The 17,513-nt window shown below is 44.2% G+C and overlaps 1 protein-coding gene across 1 annotated transcript in view; it reads right to left on the bottom strand.

Annotated features, from left to right (window-relative positions):
• The window catches only part of LOC115081026 (oocyte zinc finger protein XlCOF6-like), a 31,074-nt gene extending 21,928 nt beyond the window's left edge, over positions 1-9,146 (bottom strand). The window contains exons 1-4 of the mRNA XM_029585543.1: positions 8,902-9,146; positions 7,322-7,448; positions 2,074-2,187; positions 1,803-1,916 (exon numbers count right to left, since the gene is read on the bottom strand). Coding sequence (XP_029441403.1) covers positions 1,803-1,916; positions 2,074-2,187; positions 7,322-7,448; positions 8,902-8,925 — 379 coding nt within the window. The 5' untranslated portion in view covers positions 8,926-9,146. The remainder of the gene's footprint in view (positions 1-1,802; positions 1,917-2,073; positions 2,188-7,321; positions 7,449-8,901) is intronic.
• Positions 9,147-17,513: the final 8,367 nt, after the last annotated feature.

The following is a 17,513-nucleotide window of genomic DNA, read 5'->3' as shown; positions in this document are numbered from 1 at the left end:
CTATTAATTTTATCTATGTTCACTGAATGTTGTATTGTTCATGATTACTATTTGTGTATCGCTCTTTCTTTGCGAATTGACAATAAAAAATGATTAAATACAAAAAAAAAACTACAGACCTCCAATATAAAGGCAAATAAAGAACGAAAGTGTTAAATTTCTGCATTTCTGGAAGAAAGAATAATATAAGGAAAGCAAAGAAGCCCCGGTAGAGGTCTTTAAGATCAACTTGCAAGCTGACAAGCTCTGTGCTATTGTTAATCAGATGTTTGTAATGCATTTTGAATAAATAGATAACATGAACGAGTAGATGTGAATCGATTATTTACAATTTCAGATAATAGAAGGACCAGGAGGCACTCCATGAAGTTAGCAAGTAGCACATTTAAGACTAATCAGAGAAAATTCTTTTTCACTCAACGCACAATAAAGCTCTGGAATTCGTTGCCAGAGGATGTGGTTAGTGTAGTTAGTGTAGCTGGGTTCAAAAAGGTTTGTATAAGTTCTTGGAAAAGTCCATTAGCGACTATTAATCAAGTTGACTTAGGGAATAGCCACTGCTATTAATTGCATCAGTAGCATGGGATCTTCTTAGTGTTTGGATAATTGCCAGGTTATTGTGGCCTGGATTGGCCACTGTTGGAAACAGGACGCTGGGTTTGATGGACCCTTGGTCTGACCCAGCATGGCAATTTCTCATGTTCTAACCGGTTGGTAAGAATGAAATGGAGCTCACAAACCTGGACCTCCAGGCAGTGATTCGGTGTCCAGTGAAAATAAATGTTATCTATTTATTCAAAATGCATTACAAACATCTGATTAACAATAGCACAGAGCTTGTCAGCTTGCAAGTTAACACTAAGCGCCCCTCTGACAGCTGCAGTAACATACACGCTCTTAAAACAAGGAACATGGGAAGAGGATTTACCTAATCTCAGTAAAGGGAGCAGAAAAATCCGTCAGCAAGCGTAAGGCCTGTAACCCCCCCTACAAACTGAGCCGATATCTCTGCGACCTCTTAATCTGTGACTTTTTAAAATGGCACTAACCTATGGTCCACAGACCCCAACAGAGTTGAGGATGGAAGGGGGAGGGATAACAAGGTGACCTGATCCAAAGAGACAGTTAACACGGGAAGTTACATCCACAGTGCTGATGACCGAGTGGAAGTTGGGGGGATAGTGAAATTGGTAATTTTTGGCATACGGACAGGAAGGGAAACAGACCCAGAGGTTACATCAACCACAAATCAGAATGCCAGAAACAGGGCCTACATTTCCCAGTCAAGAAGAGCATCCCCCACCTCAAACATCATCCACATGTCAGAATATCTCACACTTGATGTATGTCTAAGTGACAGCACCATTCGTTGCTTTAGATTGTTCATTGTCTAATCTGTCACAAGCATTTTGTTGGCAGGAGGCAGGCTGCAGTGAAAAGCCAGCCCATGCAGGCATGCCAGAAGCATTGCACCCGGTCAAATGTTTATGGGAACTTAAAAGTGCTAGTCAGACAGAGGAGGAGGGCTGAGGGTTGGATTCAGTTAGTGTTCTGCCTCCAGGGATAAATCAAGTAGTACAGCCCTCACTGGCCATTCTTCCTCTAGCATTCTCTAATCTCTACAGCACCCCCAGTCCCAGAATCCTGTCAGGTACCTGCTAGCCAGCCTCAGCCAGCCAAAGCAGGGAAACAGACAATGGAGGTAAGAGAGAGGGGGCCGGCCTCTTACCCTCCCGGTGCTGAATTCCTAACTGGCACCGCCTGACCTTAGTACAGACGCCCGGGAGGAATCTGATACTTGCCTGTTCCAGGAGGGTGAATCCCTTCAGGCGTCTCTGATTCAGGAGGATCCAGGAAGGGCAGATCTTCCTCTTGTTTAACGCTCAGTGAGAACACAGACGTTACAATCGGAAGGCCTGGGATGAGAAAACAAACGAGTCTAGGAGGAGTCACCCAGGACCTGCTAATATTATATTAGGAAATGGATTGGAAGTCTCCAAATGTTTGATGTTAATGCCCCATCTCCTGTGATCTGAAAATGCAGAGCCCTTTAAATCCAGAACATTTACTTACTGATGCTGGGGTCCTTCATGGTTTTCTTTCCCTTCAGCTCATCGTGTTGAGTGAAATATTTCTCATCTTTCTTTTTAATCTTGAATATAACATCAGGATTAACAATTGAATAACCTGTCAATAAGAAATAGCAAAATGACATCTAAATTGTATTTGTATAGCTCTTTGAGCTTTCATCTGCTTCCTGTTCTGATGGATGTGTGTGACTGTGTCTGTGTAGTTGCTTGACATAGCTTGGTGAGAAGAGACACTTGCAGGCTACCCCTTGGAGGGTTTCTGGTCATTTCTATTTCTGATCCTCCTACTGAAGGTATTGCAGTGCCAATCTTCTCTGCCAGCCTGTGCCCTCCTGGAGAGGAGGAGTCCCAGCTTCTTATCAGGAGCATCTGAGAAGGAAAACCCAGGACCTGAGATATAAAAATAACTCTAGAGGCCAGTAAGAGGAAGAAAGGGGATATGTGACCTGTGACCTGTGACATCGTGTCACTATCTGGACTCGATGTCACATTATTTCTTTCTATAGCGCTACTCAGGGTACAAAGCACTGTACAAAAACATGTAAGTCCCTGCCCACTGAGCTTACAAGCTAATCACGAAAACATGCAGAGCGAAAAAGACTTTGAGAGTTTCAATTATTAAGAAAATGGTTAAAATCAATAAAGTTCTGAGCAAGATAATCAGGGATTAAGATTTAAAACAGACTCATAAAGGTAGGGTTTAGGCTGGATTTAAATAAATTTAGAGAGGAACAGGAAACAGCAACTCAGGGAGGCTCTTCCAAGCTTATGGTGCAGCCATTGGGAAAGCACGGAATCAGGAGTTGGCAGTAGGGGAGAAGGGTATACTGATGAGAGGAGGAGTTTACAGAAAAATAAGAGCAGAGAGGTAGTGAGAAGCTGCAGAATGAAGGCTGTTCTAAATGAGGAAGAGGATCTTGATTTGCATACAGAAGTGGATAAGGAGCCATTGCGGTGACTTCTTTAGGGCTAGTGATTTTGGTGAAATTTAAGTCACAGGGGCTGAATTTTGGATGGATTGTAGTGGAGGGAAATGTTTCACTGGGAGACCTGTGAGGAGTAGGTTTCAGTAGTCTAAGCAGGAGGTGACACGAGAGTGGATAAGGGCTCTGGTAATGTCTAGAAAGGAAGGAATGGATTTTGGTGGTGTTATAGAAAAAGAACAGATTCATCTTTATTTATTTATTATATACTGCCAAACCAGAAAGAAAATCTGACCATACCAGGCCTAGTCCTCTCTTTGGATGCGGAGAAGGCCGTTGACCGCATTACATGATCATATATGTTTGCTGTACTCTGTTGGATGGGTTTTCCAGATATATTTGTGGCTTGGATCTAGGCGTTGTATTTTAAACCGTCAGCGCAGATTAGTGTCAACGGTTGGGTATCTGATGCTTTTGCAATAGTTAAGGGGACAAGGCAAGGCTGCCCTCTTCCCCCAGAAGATGAGGGAGGATTCTTGGTAAGGTCCATCAGCTCTTTATGCTGATGTCATGCTCTTGTTTTTTATTCAAAGGAACAAAACCGTTCCCATGCTACTATCGCTCCTTCCTCAATGTAACTCCTCTCAGTTTACTAGATTAATTATGGCTTTGGTCATTGGGAAAAAGTGTAGGCTTCCTGACCATCTTAGAGCCTTCTCCATAGCTAAGGCTTCCTTTACTTACTTAGGCATTAATGTCTCTGCCAAAATTCTGGATCTTTTCCAGATTAAATACCTGGCCATTCTCAAAAAGCTGAAATCTGATTTCTAGAAATGGGACCCCTCTTCCTTTGTCCCTATTTGGTAGGGCGTGTGTTGTGAAGATGATGGTGGTTACATCCAGGCTACTGCACTTATTTCAGCACCTTCCTTGCATACTTCCTAGATATGTACTTTCATCTCCCTTTGGAGAGGGAAGACTGGAATTAATGTGGTAGGCTGAATATCCCGGGTTTACTTTCATATTGCTTGTTGGCTAGATTACATGGCGTTCAGGGATGGTGCCGTGAGGGCGATTTGTCGAGCTCCTGGAAGGCCCTGGAGGAGTGGCAGATTATGGGGCAAGCAGCAGCATCTCTCCTATATTACCCAGTTGGTTCTCCAGTTCTTGCTGGGATTCACAGGGGTTTGATGACTTCACTAAGATTTGTACCGTGCATTATGGTATCTCATTTTGCAGTTGCTGCTTATCCATGTTTGCTTCTGTGGTGTTTGTCTTTTCTATTTGTGTGATTTCAAAATAAACAATTTAAAAAAAAATAAAATCTTCCCAAGGTGGTGAACATCATAAATAAAATAATAATAAAAAAAAGAATTACAAATACATTTTAGCAATGATTTGGATAAGTGTAGAGAAGGAGAGAGGAGTCGAAGATGACCCCAAGGTTATGGGATGAGGGAGCCGAGAGGATGACAATGATATCCACAGAAATAGAGAAGAAGGGAAGAGGGGGAGAGATAAGGAATTCTGTCTTGGCCAGGTTGAGTTTAAGGAGGTGGTGATATATCCAGTCAGCAATTGTTAGGGAGCTCTAGGAGAGCAGTCCCATTTCCAAGGAGATGGTGTGCCCTTGGGCCACGGCACGACCCCAGAGAACTCTAAGGCTGTACCGAGGCTGGTGAGACATGTCCGAGCCTGGGCTGAGACCAGGAAGCCAGGCCCCTGCCGACCTGCACAGCCTGAGTGAGGCCAACCACGCAAGGTTGGTCTCTGAGTGGTCCTCCGACTACTCCAAGCCCTTTCAGACCTGCCGCTGGGAATGGCAAAGGCGGCTGGCCAGACAGGAGGCGAGGGCAGACGAAGGCTCTGGAACATGAAGACTCCGACAAGGAACTTGGAGACATGAAGACACACTGAGAAGCTTGGGACGTGAAGACTCAGGATCAAGGTTCAGGAACAAAGTCAAGTACTGGGTTGAGGCTGCAACGCAGCACGCCCTACACAGCCCACCACAGGGCAGACCCACGGGACTGGTCACGGACCACGCTTGAGTCAAAGGCAGATTCCAAACGAATACATGGAAGATGAAACCGGAACATGGCAAAGATTCAGTAGAAACCTGTACCAAGGCGCGCCCTACATAGCCGCCCATGGCTGGTCACGGACCACGCTGAAATGGAACAGGTTCAGTCAGAGCAGCCTCAAGAACATCCGAGGGCCGGAACGAGAGTCGAGACGGAGGACCAAGACGAGACTTGGCTTCAAACATGAGACACAGGACCAAGATGAGACTTGGCTTCGGGCAAGGGTAACCCTCCAGAGACTTGAGCTGCAGACGAGAAGACAGGCTCATGCCACGAGGTGACGAAACACAACATGGCACGCCAGGAGAGGTGACTATGAGGAACCAAGGGTTCAGGACATCAAAGTAGGAACATTACGGAACATCAGGAATGGATCACGGAACATCAGGAACAAGACAAAGGATATCCAGAAGAGACCAAGAACATGGAACAACAACGAGGGATCCCACGAAGGAGAGAAAAATGCCAGCAGGAGCGAAGACAAGAAGTCCTTGGGAGGAGTAACCTCAAGAAGACTAACTCCTTGTGAAGGCAACCAAGGACTGGAAGCTGGGCCCTTATATAGGGCTGAAGAGCAAGAAACACCCAAGGCGGAGTCCAGGTGGGGCCTGGGGCATTTCCGGCCGCGGGCCCTTTAAATCACAGAAGAAGGCGCGTCCCGCACCTTAGGAGCAGGAACAGGAAGCAATACAGGACCATGGCCAGCAGCCATGCTGCAGGAGGAGGACACAGGAGCGAAGAGGAAGCTGGGCCTCAGGCCAGGCCCTGACATTAGCGGCGTCCCTGCCGCTGAAGGGAGGAGTTCAGAGAAGGCCTCGTAAGAACAGGAAGAGGGTGGGTCAAAGTGGCTTCCAAGCCGCAGGAAAGGCCCCAGCTTCTGCAGCCTGTGGGCCGCCAGGGAGATGACGTCGGCGGCAACTCCGTGCCGCGAAGGAGGCCAAATTCCGCGGCTCCCTGCCGCGAAGGTAAAACGCCTGCTCATGGCTGGGCCCGCAAGCAGAAGTGTAACAGCAATATCAGACAAGCAGGCTGAGATTTCTAACTTGATTTGTGATGAAATTTCTGCTGTAGAGAGGTAGACCTGGGAGTCATCAGCATGAAGATGGTACTGAATACCATGGGAGAAGATCAGCGCATCTCAAGAGAATTAGTTTAGAGAGAGAAGAGAGCCCAGGACAGAGCCTTGAGCAACACTGACTGATAGTGAGATGATGGTAGAGGAGGATCCGCCAGAGGACTCGCTAAAAGTGAATGGGAGAGGTAAATAGAGAACAAAGACAGGACAGAGTCCCAAAAGAGCAATGTATCAAGAAGTAGGTGGTGATCAAGAGTCAAAAGCAGTAGGTAGGTCAAGGAGGATAAGGATCTAGCAAAGGCCTTTGGGACTGACTTTGAAAAGCATTTACACGGATAAAACTGGGCTTTTGAAAATTGCTACAATATATGCCATTGAATTGTCAATAGGATTTGCTTGCATAAGTGCACTTCTTCACACGTAAATGGCTTTTGAAAATTGCTACGATAGTATGTTACATTTACACGTGTAAATCCTTTTGAAAATTCACCTGTTTAGTTTTAGCCATCAACAGGTCATTGGAGACTCTGGCAAGGGCTGATTCTGTGGAACGTGGAGGGTGAAAACTAGACTGGAGTGGACTGAGAAGAAAGACAGTCAAGACAGCGGTGGTGAAAAGCAAGTTTGAATAGTTTGGATGCAAAAGGCAGGAGGAAGATGGGATGTTAGTTGGCAGGGCAGGTTTTTTTTTGAGGAGTGGTGAGATCACGGCCAGGCTGAAGGCAGCAGGCACAGTTGCAGTGGAAAGTGATAGATACAGGTTGTACAGATGTATCCAGTGCAGAGCTATTATATTAGGCCCTTGCACAGAAGTTGTGGTCCTTAGCTGGGAATCAGAGAGGTAAATCCTCCCCGTGCCAGGTTTTCTTTTAGAAAAGGGGAAATACAGACTCCAGCTGCTCTTGTACGACGCCTCTGGTTTACCATATAAAAGATTTATCTTGCACAGAGCAGCATTGAATGCCGGGCCTGCAGCAGTGGTGTCTCTCGCTGGGACACAGAGAGGCACGGTAGCTCCTATTGGAGCCAGCGCTAAATTGTAGGTATCCATGGGACCTGGCATATGGGATTTCTACCGCCCTGATAAAATGGCAGCAGCCATCCTGCAGTGTGTGTATGTGTGAGAGATGATAGAAAAGGCAGACTTACCCCGTGACATGAGGACGCCGTGAATCTCCTTGATGACCTTCTTGTACAGCTCCTTCTGCCATTCTCCCAGAATGTCCCACTCCACTTCCCAGAAATAAGCAGCGACATTACTGAATGTGACCAATGCCTGGAACAGCAAACAGGACACTCTCAGCCCCTCTCCCTCCAGCTTCTTGATAACATGTATGAAATAAACTTTGTAGTATGGCCTCTGTCAGCGAGATCAGCCTTTCAGTAGATTCGCTCATGAAGTGAGCTCCATTCTCTTACATCTCCAGTATTCTGTAGAGATTGCCTGGACCCCAAAGAAACACTGGCGACCTCACATGCAGCTGATTCAGCAGCTGGAAGGAGGTGGCAACATCTGTCTGGGAGGGAGCGAGGCTGGTGTGTTGGTTACTGAAGACAGGAAAGGAGAGTGCTGGGTTAGGCCTGTGAAGTGAGAGGAGTGTGGATATTGGAGACTGTGAGTGTGTTCATGTGTGTGTGAAAGAGCGTTTGAGAACGTGTTTGTATGTAGGACACAGTGTACGTGTGTGAGAGAGTGTGTACATGTTTGTGCTTGCTTCATCGGCTCAAGATCTTGAGGTGCTATTGGACACCAGATTCTCAGTGAAGGTTAATATCGGAAATATGATTAAATCTGGATAGTATAAGTTACGCCTGGACAAATTTTGGACTGTGCTCCAATCCCTCTTATTCGCTAGCATTGATTACTGCAGTTCTTTAATGCTGGGGCTTCCCGTGTCAACCCTCAGATCACTGCAGCTACTGCAGAACTCAACTGCTCACATTTTGTCTGGTCAGATCACACCGGTGCTATCTAGCTTACATTGGTTACCAATTCATTACAGAATCTTAATGTTAATTCATAACATTTTGAAGGCTGACATAAGTTCAGCATTACACATACATGCTCATCAGGCCCATCTTGGCGAGGTCAAAGAGCGTGCCGTCTCTGCAGCGGGTACAAAGCTATGGAACTGCTGGCACTTCCGATCCTATTATTATGCATGGATGTGAGACAGAGCATGTGCTCCTGTGTATGTACATGTATGAGTGCATTCATGTGTGTGTGCATGTATGAGGGATATTATGGTCACATGTAATTATGTATGACAGAGCGTGTGTGAGACAGCAGGGCCAGATTTACATTTTGAAAGTGCATAAATAGCACAGGGTGACGGGTGCCCTCTCCCCAACCCCCTCCTGAGATGCAGAGCGGAGGGTGGGAGGTCCACTTTCATTCCACCCCCTCAAAGTCATGAGACCTAAGGAGGGAGAGGGAAGCAAAGGAATTCAGATTGCACAGCTGGTTTAGGTAATAAGTGGCAGTGAGGCAGGCCCGGATAGTCATGGCAGCACTCCATCACCTATCATATAATTTGGCACCAGAAGCATTCGCCTGGGGACAGAGAAACAGTGTGCTTCCTCCGCCCCAATCTTAACTGATCTCAGAGGGATCAGAGCTCAAACCTGTAAAGATCTCTGCCCTGTGCTGGGAGGAGGGAAGGCTGGAAGAGCTGCACAGGGAAAAGGTTTCCTTTAAATGCACAGGAGGACAGAGAAGGATTTCTTACCGGATCAGACATCAGGGCAGACATTTCCCTCTGAATCCTGCAGTTGCTGGGAGGGATTCAGGCTGTTCCTGCTCAGAGGCTGAGAGAGAGGAATAGGAGAGGAGGGGTCTGGGTTGATTCCTGAGGGTCTCAGATAAAGCCCCTTCCTCTCCACCTCTGCAAATCTGCGGCTGCAGCTTGAAGAGATTTCCAGTCCTGGGGAGGTAGAAAATTTCTGCTTTTATTCTGAATCTTTTCTGCTCTTTGCGGCCATACAGAATAGCAAAGCAGCAATCAGAGCATGCGCAAAGCTCCTCAGCAGAAGTCTGGCTGGGGGGAAGGGTAATGCTTGCTTAAGGTGGATCTGTAGAGATAGCAGATAGCTGCAGCAAGACCGAGATAGGAGGAACAAGTCAGGCAACTGGTTTACTCCTGTTTACTCTATGACAGTGGCAGTGCTTACCAACCCAGTCCTGAAACCCTATGCCAGTCCCATTTTCAGTCATGGAGATGAATGAGATAAATCTGCATATACTGGGCCTCCAATTCATGCAAATCTCGCTCGTGTATATTTATTGTAGATATCCTGAAAATCTGACTCACTAGATGTGTCCTTAGGACTGGGTTGAGAATCACTGTAGTAGTGATTGAATAGCAGGACACTGCTATATTTGCCCTATGAACTCACCTACTACCCCTCCGGTTGATCAGGATAACTCTTCTGTCAGTTCAGTAGTCCCTGGAGGCACAGACCTGATCTCTTGAGCTACAGGAAACCTTAAAGCCTGATTTTAAAAAGCATTTACATGCTTAAAATTGGGTTTTACATGTGTAAATGCACTTTACTTGTGTAAGTGAGCTTTTTAAAATTGCTACAATAGTATGTTTCATTTACCATAACCAAACCACTGGCAGACATCATAAATTGTTCCCTGACACAAGGATATGTTCCAGACTCTCTTAAAACCGCCTCTCTAAAACCTTTACTAAAGAAACCTAATCTTGGATCCAACCAACCCTGCAAACTTTCGCCCCATAGCAAATCTTCCATTTATCGCCAAACTAATGGAAAAACTAATCAATAACCAACTCACAGACTACTTAGATTCCTACAACATTCTCTTTCCGTCGCAATACGGTTTCCGTAAACACTTAAACACGGAAACGCTCCTACTATCTTTAACTGACAACATCCTAATAGGCCTAGACAAAGGCCAATCTTACCTTCTGGCCCTTCTCGACATCTCAGCAGCATTCGACACGGTAAACCACGCAATTCTCATCAACCGCTTAATGGAAATCGGCATCACACACTTGGTGCTCAAATGGTTCGAATCCTTCCTCAATAATAGGAAATACCTCTATCATATCCCCCCTCAGTCATCTCTTCTCCACTTTTCCACTTCCAGTATGGCATTTTCTTATGTTCTTATGTTCTTAATTGAATTGCAAGATACAGATTTTACATCTTAAAACTCCTGAGAATGATTTTGATAATGTTCATCTGATGTAATCATTTGTTATTTGTAGCTTTTGATTGATTCCTGAGAGCCTTGTGATATAGTTTCTGACTGTGGATTCTCTGGTGACAGAAAGCTCAGTGAGGCTCTGGAAACAGCAGAGATTCCTTGATCTGAATCCAGAGTGCCCCCTAGTCTTTGTATTTTTTGAAAGAGTAAATAACTGATTTGCATTTACCTATTCCATTCCACTCATGATTTTATAAACATGTTTCATTTCCCCCCTCATCTGTCTCTTCTCCAAGATGACTAGCCCTAACCTATTTAGCCTTTCCTCATAGAAGAGCCATTCCATCCTCTTTGTCTGAACCTTTTCCAATGCAACTATATCCTTTTTGAGATGCAGCAACCGGAACTGCACACAGTATTCCAGGTGCAGCCTCACCATGGAACGATGCAGATGTATTATGACATTCGTCGTTCTATTCTCCATTCCTTTCCTAATTCCTAACATTGTTTGCTTTTTTGACCGCTGCCACACACCAAGCTGAGGATTTTAAAGTATCGTCTATGATGATGCCCAGATCCTTTTTCTGAATGGTAGCTCCTAATACGGAACCTAACATTGTGTAACTACAGCATAAGTTACTGTTCTCTATGTGCATCACTTTGTACTTGTCCACGTTAAATTTCATGTGCAATTTAAATGCCCAGTCTTCCAGTCTCTCAAGATCCTCCTTCAATTTTTCACAATCTGCTTTTGATTTAACCACTCGGAATAATTTTGTATGGTCTGCAAATCTGATAACTTCACTTGTTCCCTTCTCCAGATCATTTATAAATATATTAAAAAATTCCACTCCCAGTATAGATCCATTAGGCACTCCACTGTTTACCCTTCTCCACTGAGAAAACTAACCATTTAGTCCTACTCTCTGGGAAATTGTGAGAGATGAAAGGAGCTTTCAGAGTTGTCTTAAGCGTATAAAAAGAAAATCACTGCACAGCAATAGGAGAGGATTTCTTTATCTCCTCTATACAGTTAAAGCCCAATTTCTTTCTATCCCAGTGCACACTCACATCAACCACAAGACTTCATGTGTTACAATAAAGATAAAATAAATTTATGAAAATTCAGTGACAAGAAGTGACATAGGTGGGGATCAGAGCTTGTGAATGTGAGGAATTATATCAAAATCTACAGGAGGAAAAAGGATGAGAAAAGTTGACTTAGATTGTAAGTTCCAGGGTAAATGATGTCTATGATACTGCAGTAATGAGAACAGGAATATTAATAATAAAAGCTGTTTTCCATTTGCTCTTTACTTCTCTCCCATTAATTTCTCTGGGGAATTCTTGCTAACAGAGTGCACACACATACACATACTCTCTCTCTCGCTCTCTCTCTTTATATCTTGTCCTTTGGGAAAGGAATAAGAATGAGTAGTACTGATTTAGCTGTAAGCAGGGATCAATGTGGAAGATTTGCTAATTCTGAAAGGGAAAGTCCCTGCAGAGTTTCCTATGGAAAATGGAGAGCCTGATGGTGGTGCAGGTATAAATGCCTGCACCCCCCCCCCCCCCCCCCCCATAGAGCATATTTATTTATTTATTTATTTATAACTTTTTCTATACCGAAGTTCAGGTAACAGAGTTACTTATCACTCCGGTTTACATTGCAACAGATATAAATATTAAACAATGACAACAAGTGTCTTACAGAGAACAGGGAGAGAACAACTTGGATAACATAACTGGGAACAAGAACATTACAAACTATTAATGCGAAACAAGTCCATGGAGAGGGAGAGTAGCTATTGGTGTCTACAGTCTGTGGGAGTTGAGGAGTACTTAGTAAGTTATGGGAATGCTTGACCGAATAGCCATGTCTTGAGTCTTTTTTTGAAAGTGCTGTGGCAGTGTATCAACCTTAGTTCCGGAGGAAGAAAATTCCACTGTTTGGGGCCTGCTGTAGATAGAGCTCTTTTACTTAATGATGTTTTCATGGGAGGCGCTTGTAGAGTTCCTCTTTGTGCTAATCTTATTGGTTGTGAAGATGTGTGAAGTTGGAGAGGGATTCTGAGGTCCAGTGGGGTGTTATTGAAAATGGCTTTGTGGGTGATTGATAGAAGTTTGAAGAGGATTCGAAATTTGACTGGGAGCCAGTGGAGCTTTTTTAGAATTGGTGTTATATGGTCTCTTTTGCTGGATTTGGTGAGACATCTTGCTGTTGCGTTCTGTAACAGTTGGAGGGGTTTTAGGGAGTAGACTGGGAGACCGTGTAGAAGTGAGTTACAGTAATCTATTTTCGAGAAAATGATGGATTGTAACACTGCTCTGAAATCACGGAAATGGAGGAGGGGACGAAGCCTTTTTAGAACTTGAAGTTTGTAGTAGCACTCTTTGATCATAGTGTTGATGAAACCAGCGAAGCTTAGTTGGTTATCCATGACCACCCCAAGGTTTCTGACTTGTGTGGAGAAGACTGGGAGTGGTGTGAGGTGAGAGCTGTTCAATGGAAGGGTGCCATCTTGAGTGATCAGGAGGAATTCTGTCTTGTCGGTGTTGAGAATCAGGTTGAGATTTGACAGTAGTTTGCTGATGGAGAGGAGGCAGGAGTTCCAAAAAAGTAAGGTCTTTTGTAGTGATTCGGTGATAGGGATAAGGATTTGGACGTCATCGGCATATAAGTGATGGGTTAACTTTAGATTTGAGAGTAGCTGACAAAGCGGGAGAAGATAGATATTGAATAACGTAGGGGATAGTGAAGAGCCTTGAGGGACCCCTAATGTGGAACTGAACGGTGGAGACTCTTTGCTATTGATCTTGACTTTGAAGTTTCTGTTTTGGAGGAAGGATTTGAACTAGTTTAGGGCTTTGTTTTTGATGCCGATCTCTGATAATCTTTCGATGAGAAAATCATGGTTGACCGTGTCAAATGCAGGGGCTACAGACAGAAATCCCCATACCTTCTAGCCAGCCTCACCTTTCCCCTGACCCTGCCTTTGTCCCATGGAGAGGGAGTTCGGTTTTCAGGCCTTTGGTTTTACTTGGATAACTGCTTAGTTATTCAGGTAAAATCTTTTCGGAGAAACATGTTATTAAATATCCCCCTTCAAAATAAGATCCCAGCAGTTGAATTCAGCCAGAAAATGTACCTGTTTGTAGTTCACCTCCTTCAAGAAAGGCAGATTGTTTCTTAGCTGTGCTGACCTATATACAGAGCTCAGATTCTGATCCAATTAACACAGGCAATGAGCTACTTTCAACTCCCAGGCTTCAAAGAAAAAGCTTTCCCTTTGAATTTCTGCCTTTGAATTACTAAATCCAAAGGCAGAAAAAAAGATACTAGAGCAAGGCAACCCCCCACCCCTTCTTCTCTCTCTTTCTACAGCTAAGTAGAAAAAATGTACAAGAAACAAAAAAACAATGAAGAAACAATCCCCCCTTTTTTTTAATAAAAAGAACAAAAAGCTATTAATAGAAAATATCCCCCTTCAAAATAAGGTCTGAGCTGTTGAATTCAGCCCCCAAATGTACCTGTTTGTAGTTCACCTCTTCCAAGTAAGGCAGATTGTTTCTTAGCTGTGCCGACCTACAGAGCTCAGATCCTGATCCAATTAACACAGACAATGAGATCCTTTCAATTCCCAAGCTTCAAAGAAAAAGCTTTCCCTTTAAACTACTACATCCAAAGGCAGAAAATAAAGACACTAGACAAAGGCAAGCCCCTTCTCTTCTCCTCTTTCTTTCTACAGCTAAGTAGAAAAAATGCACAAGAAGCAAAAAAGCAATGCAAAAAATCCCCTTTTCTAAATAAATCAATAGAACAAAAAGCTATTAATAGAAAATATCCCCCTTCACAACAAGGTCTCAGCAGTTGAATTCAGCCCCAAATGTACCTGTTTGTTGTTCATCTCCTGCTTCATTATATGAGTGTGACCCCTGCTGGCAACACTCACATAATGAAGCAGTCTCAATGCACCCCACTTTTCTAGCACCCGACTCTGCTCTCCCCTCACTGCCAATGAAGCAAATCACACCTGCAAGTACATTGGAACCTGTACAGCCTCTTGCCCTGCTGATCCAGCCCAATTACGGCCACCCCTTCACAGTGACCCTCTCCAGTGCCACTCCTGATGTACTGCTGTTGCCTGCTATGGCACTGCCAGCACCCAATGGGGCTGTCAGTGCTTCACTTTTCCATCACCACCTCTCCGGCACTTCCTCCGGCTTCAGTGTTCACCTGGCAATCGATTCAGCTGGTCACTTCCATCTATCTCCAGGTCACTCCCTCTAGCACTGCAACCCAACTCCAGCTGACATTGCCTACACTGGGGCCCCACTGCCCATCTTTAAAGTAGCCACTCCCCTTCTCCCACAGCAAGGAGCAAAATGTGATAAATGTTAAAAAATCTAATTCTGAGAGCCACCTGCTCACAAGCTCACATACATAAGTTAACACAAAGGGAAATAAGGAAAAATGACTAAAAGTCCTACAAGTACAAAAACTAAACAGGGTCCCCTCCCTACAGAGCTTTTTGATATTTAGAGGGATAGCCTTGTTAGTTTGTTGTAGCAAAAATGTCATGAGATGGGTGACACTTATAGACTAACCAATTTATTGAGGCAGGAGCTTTTGAGAACAGATGCCACTTCGTCAGAGAGCTTTTTGTAACTTTTTCCAACCTTAGTATTCTCCCAATCAAATTTCTTCTGCATTTAATCATGTATTTCACCTCATCAGAACGTTATCTGTTTTCAATAAAAGTGTGGGTTATTCATTTGTTCCTGATTATCTACCAAAAAGACCCTATTTTGATTTTGAGTCATTGGACAGATAAATGGAAATCTCCAGTGACCGCACCACTACCACCATTTGACATCGATATCCCCAGGCCAGTTCTAAACAAATAGGGGCATGATCTGATATTTCAATAGGACCAATTCCAACCTGTGCAACTTTTGAAAGCTTAGTCCTAGTCCTGAACCAATAATCTCTCCTGGTGAGCACTGAATGTGCTCTGGATGTGTATGCATGATCTTTCTCAAGAGGATCTGGGTGATCGCAAAGATAGTGCATCTCTTTCTATCTACCTATCCAACTTCAGTTACCTGCATCTTTGGGAATTCATAACTCTTTACCCGTTTCACTCCTGAAACCCCTGATACTCTCTTGGCCCTCTCGGAAGACACCACAACTGCAAGAGACTGCCTCAGAAGACATTACCACGTATCAAGTAAGAGAAGTCTTAGACGTGAGAAAGCGGCAAGAGATGGGAGTACGTCCTTTCCTGGGAAGGATATAGGCCAGAGGAGAATACCTGGGAACCCACCTCCAATATACTGGATAAGAGCCTTCTCAGATGCGTATGTTTAAAACGCGTATGTTTTAAAATGCACCAACCGTGCAGTAAGTATGCTCCTAATTTTAAGAGGGTACTTGAGCACCGCTAGCGGGTGTTTCTCTTCCATGCTTTTACGCATGTATATCAGTGTTTCTCTTCCATGCTTTTACGCATGTATATCAGCGAATTCCCTGTACGTACCCAGATCAGTCCAGACTCCTGGGTTTTCCCTCCCTGCCAGCAGATGGAGACAGAGGAAGTTTTACTGACACTGTTCATAACCCAGTGTGCCACCTGCAGTCCCTCAGTATTTCTCCCACTCCAGCAGATTGTAGATGGTGTAAAACCTGCAGTCTGGAGAGAAAGAAAAAAAAAAAAAGATTAAAAAGACAAGAAAATTTCTGGATCCTCCCAGGGGGTTGTAAGGTCCTGGTGGGGCCATCCCCCCTGATTTGAGGCAGATGAGCAGGGGGTTGATGACCCTTCTGATAGCTCGATCCGGAGATCTTTGGGGTGGACATCTGGTTGTCCAGATCCCTCATCCCCCTTGTTAAGCGCTAAATCAGCTTAAAGGTGCTTCTTCATGAACACAAAGGTACCATACCAAATTTAGTAGAAACAAATTTTAATTTATTATTGCATATCAATAAGCAATGCAGGTACCTTTGGGAGGAACAGAGGGACCGGACCTCTCCGGCCAGACGCTCAAGAGAAGCTCTACCTTTTGTTTTTCTCCTTACATTAGTAAAGTATTTTTATAGATAACACAGACAGTCTCAATCCCCAAATGGCTTGAATCCATGGGAGGATCATGTACAAAGTTTCTTGTGTCAAAACGAGATGAATTAAACCTAAGTTACCCTGATCCCTCTTCACAAATTGAGGCCCACTTGCCTGATGTTCACATCAATCTTCTGTTAGTCCTTTGCCCTGTCAGTTTTTCACCCTCGGAGGTTTCCAAGACTCTGGTTTCGCTGGTATCACTTTAGTTGAAATGTTAGCCCGTGAGATTCTAACCTTTTCCTTCTGCTTTTCTGAGACCCCATGACCTTCCATCATAAGTTTTTGATATCTCCTGCTGCTGTCCAGATATCTCCTGTAATTTCTCCAAATCAGGGTCAATAAGGCATTTAAGGTTCCCATGGCCAGAACTGCAAGCAGGCCAAGGCAGCAGAGGATTCTGGGTGAGTCATAGCCTCTATGTTGGTTTCAAACTCAGGCATACATATCATTTCCCTCTTGTGCCACTTTCAAATGGCAAGAGTTGCACACCAAAGCACCAGAGAGGGTGAGAGGTCAGTGAGGATAGTCCATGGCAAGTAGGCCTAGCAGTGTGGTCTAGCAACTAATCCTTAGGATTACCTGAGTCTACAATTAAACCACTACAATTGATTCAAAATACAGCAGCCCGAATGCTTACTGATACCTCAATGAAAGAACACATCTCTCCTGTTCTATACAAACTACACTGGTTACCAATCAAATTCAGAATCAAATATAAAACACTTATAAATACATGCTTTGCTAAATAACCAAGATAACATCTGGCTTTGCACATCTTTACGTCTTTACAAACCTGCTAGAGAACTAAGATCCACCAATATGAATCTCTTAGAGGTCCCTTCAATTAGGTTAGCCAGACTTCATATAACAAGATGTGAATCGGTTATTTACTCTTTCGGATAGTAGAAAGACTAGGGGGCACTCCATGAAGTTAGCATGGGGCACATTTAAGACTAATCAGAGAAAGTTCTTTTTCACTCAACGCACAATAAAGCTCTGGAATTTGTTGCCAGAGGATGTGGTTAGTGCAGTTAGTGTAGCT

Source organism: Rhinatrema bivittatum, chromosome 19, assembly GCF_901001135.1.
Source record: "Rhinatrema bivittatum chromosome 19, aRhiBiv1.1, whole genome shotgun sequence".
In the NCBI taxonomy this organism is placed as follows: Eukaryota; Metazoa; Chordata; class Amphibia; order Gymnophiona; family Rhinatrematidae; genus Rhinatrema; species Rhinatrema bivittatum.
Note: the sequence above shows the minus strand (reverse complement) of the source record. Positions and strands in the feature narration are given on the sequence as shown.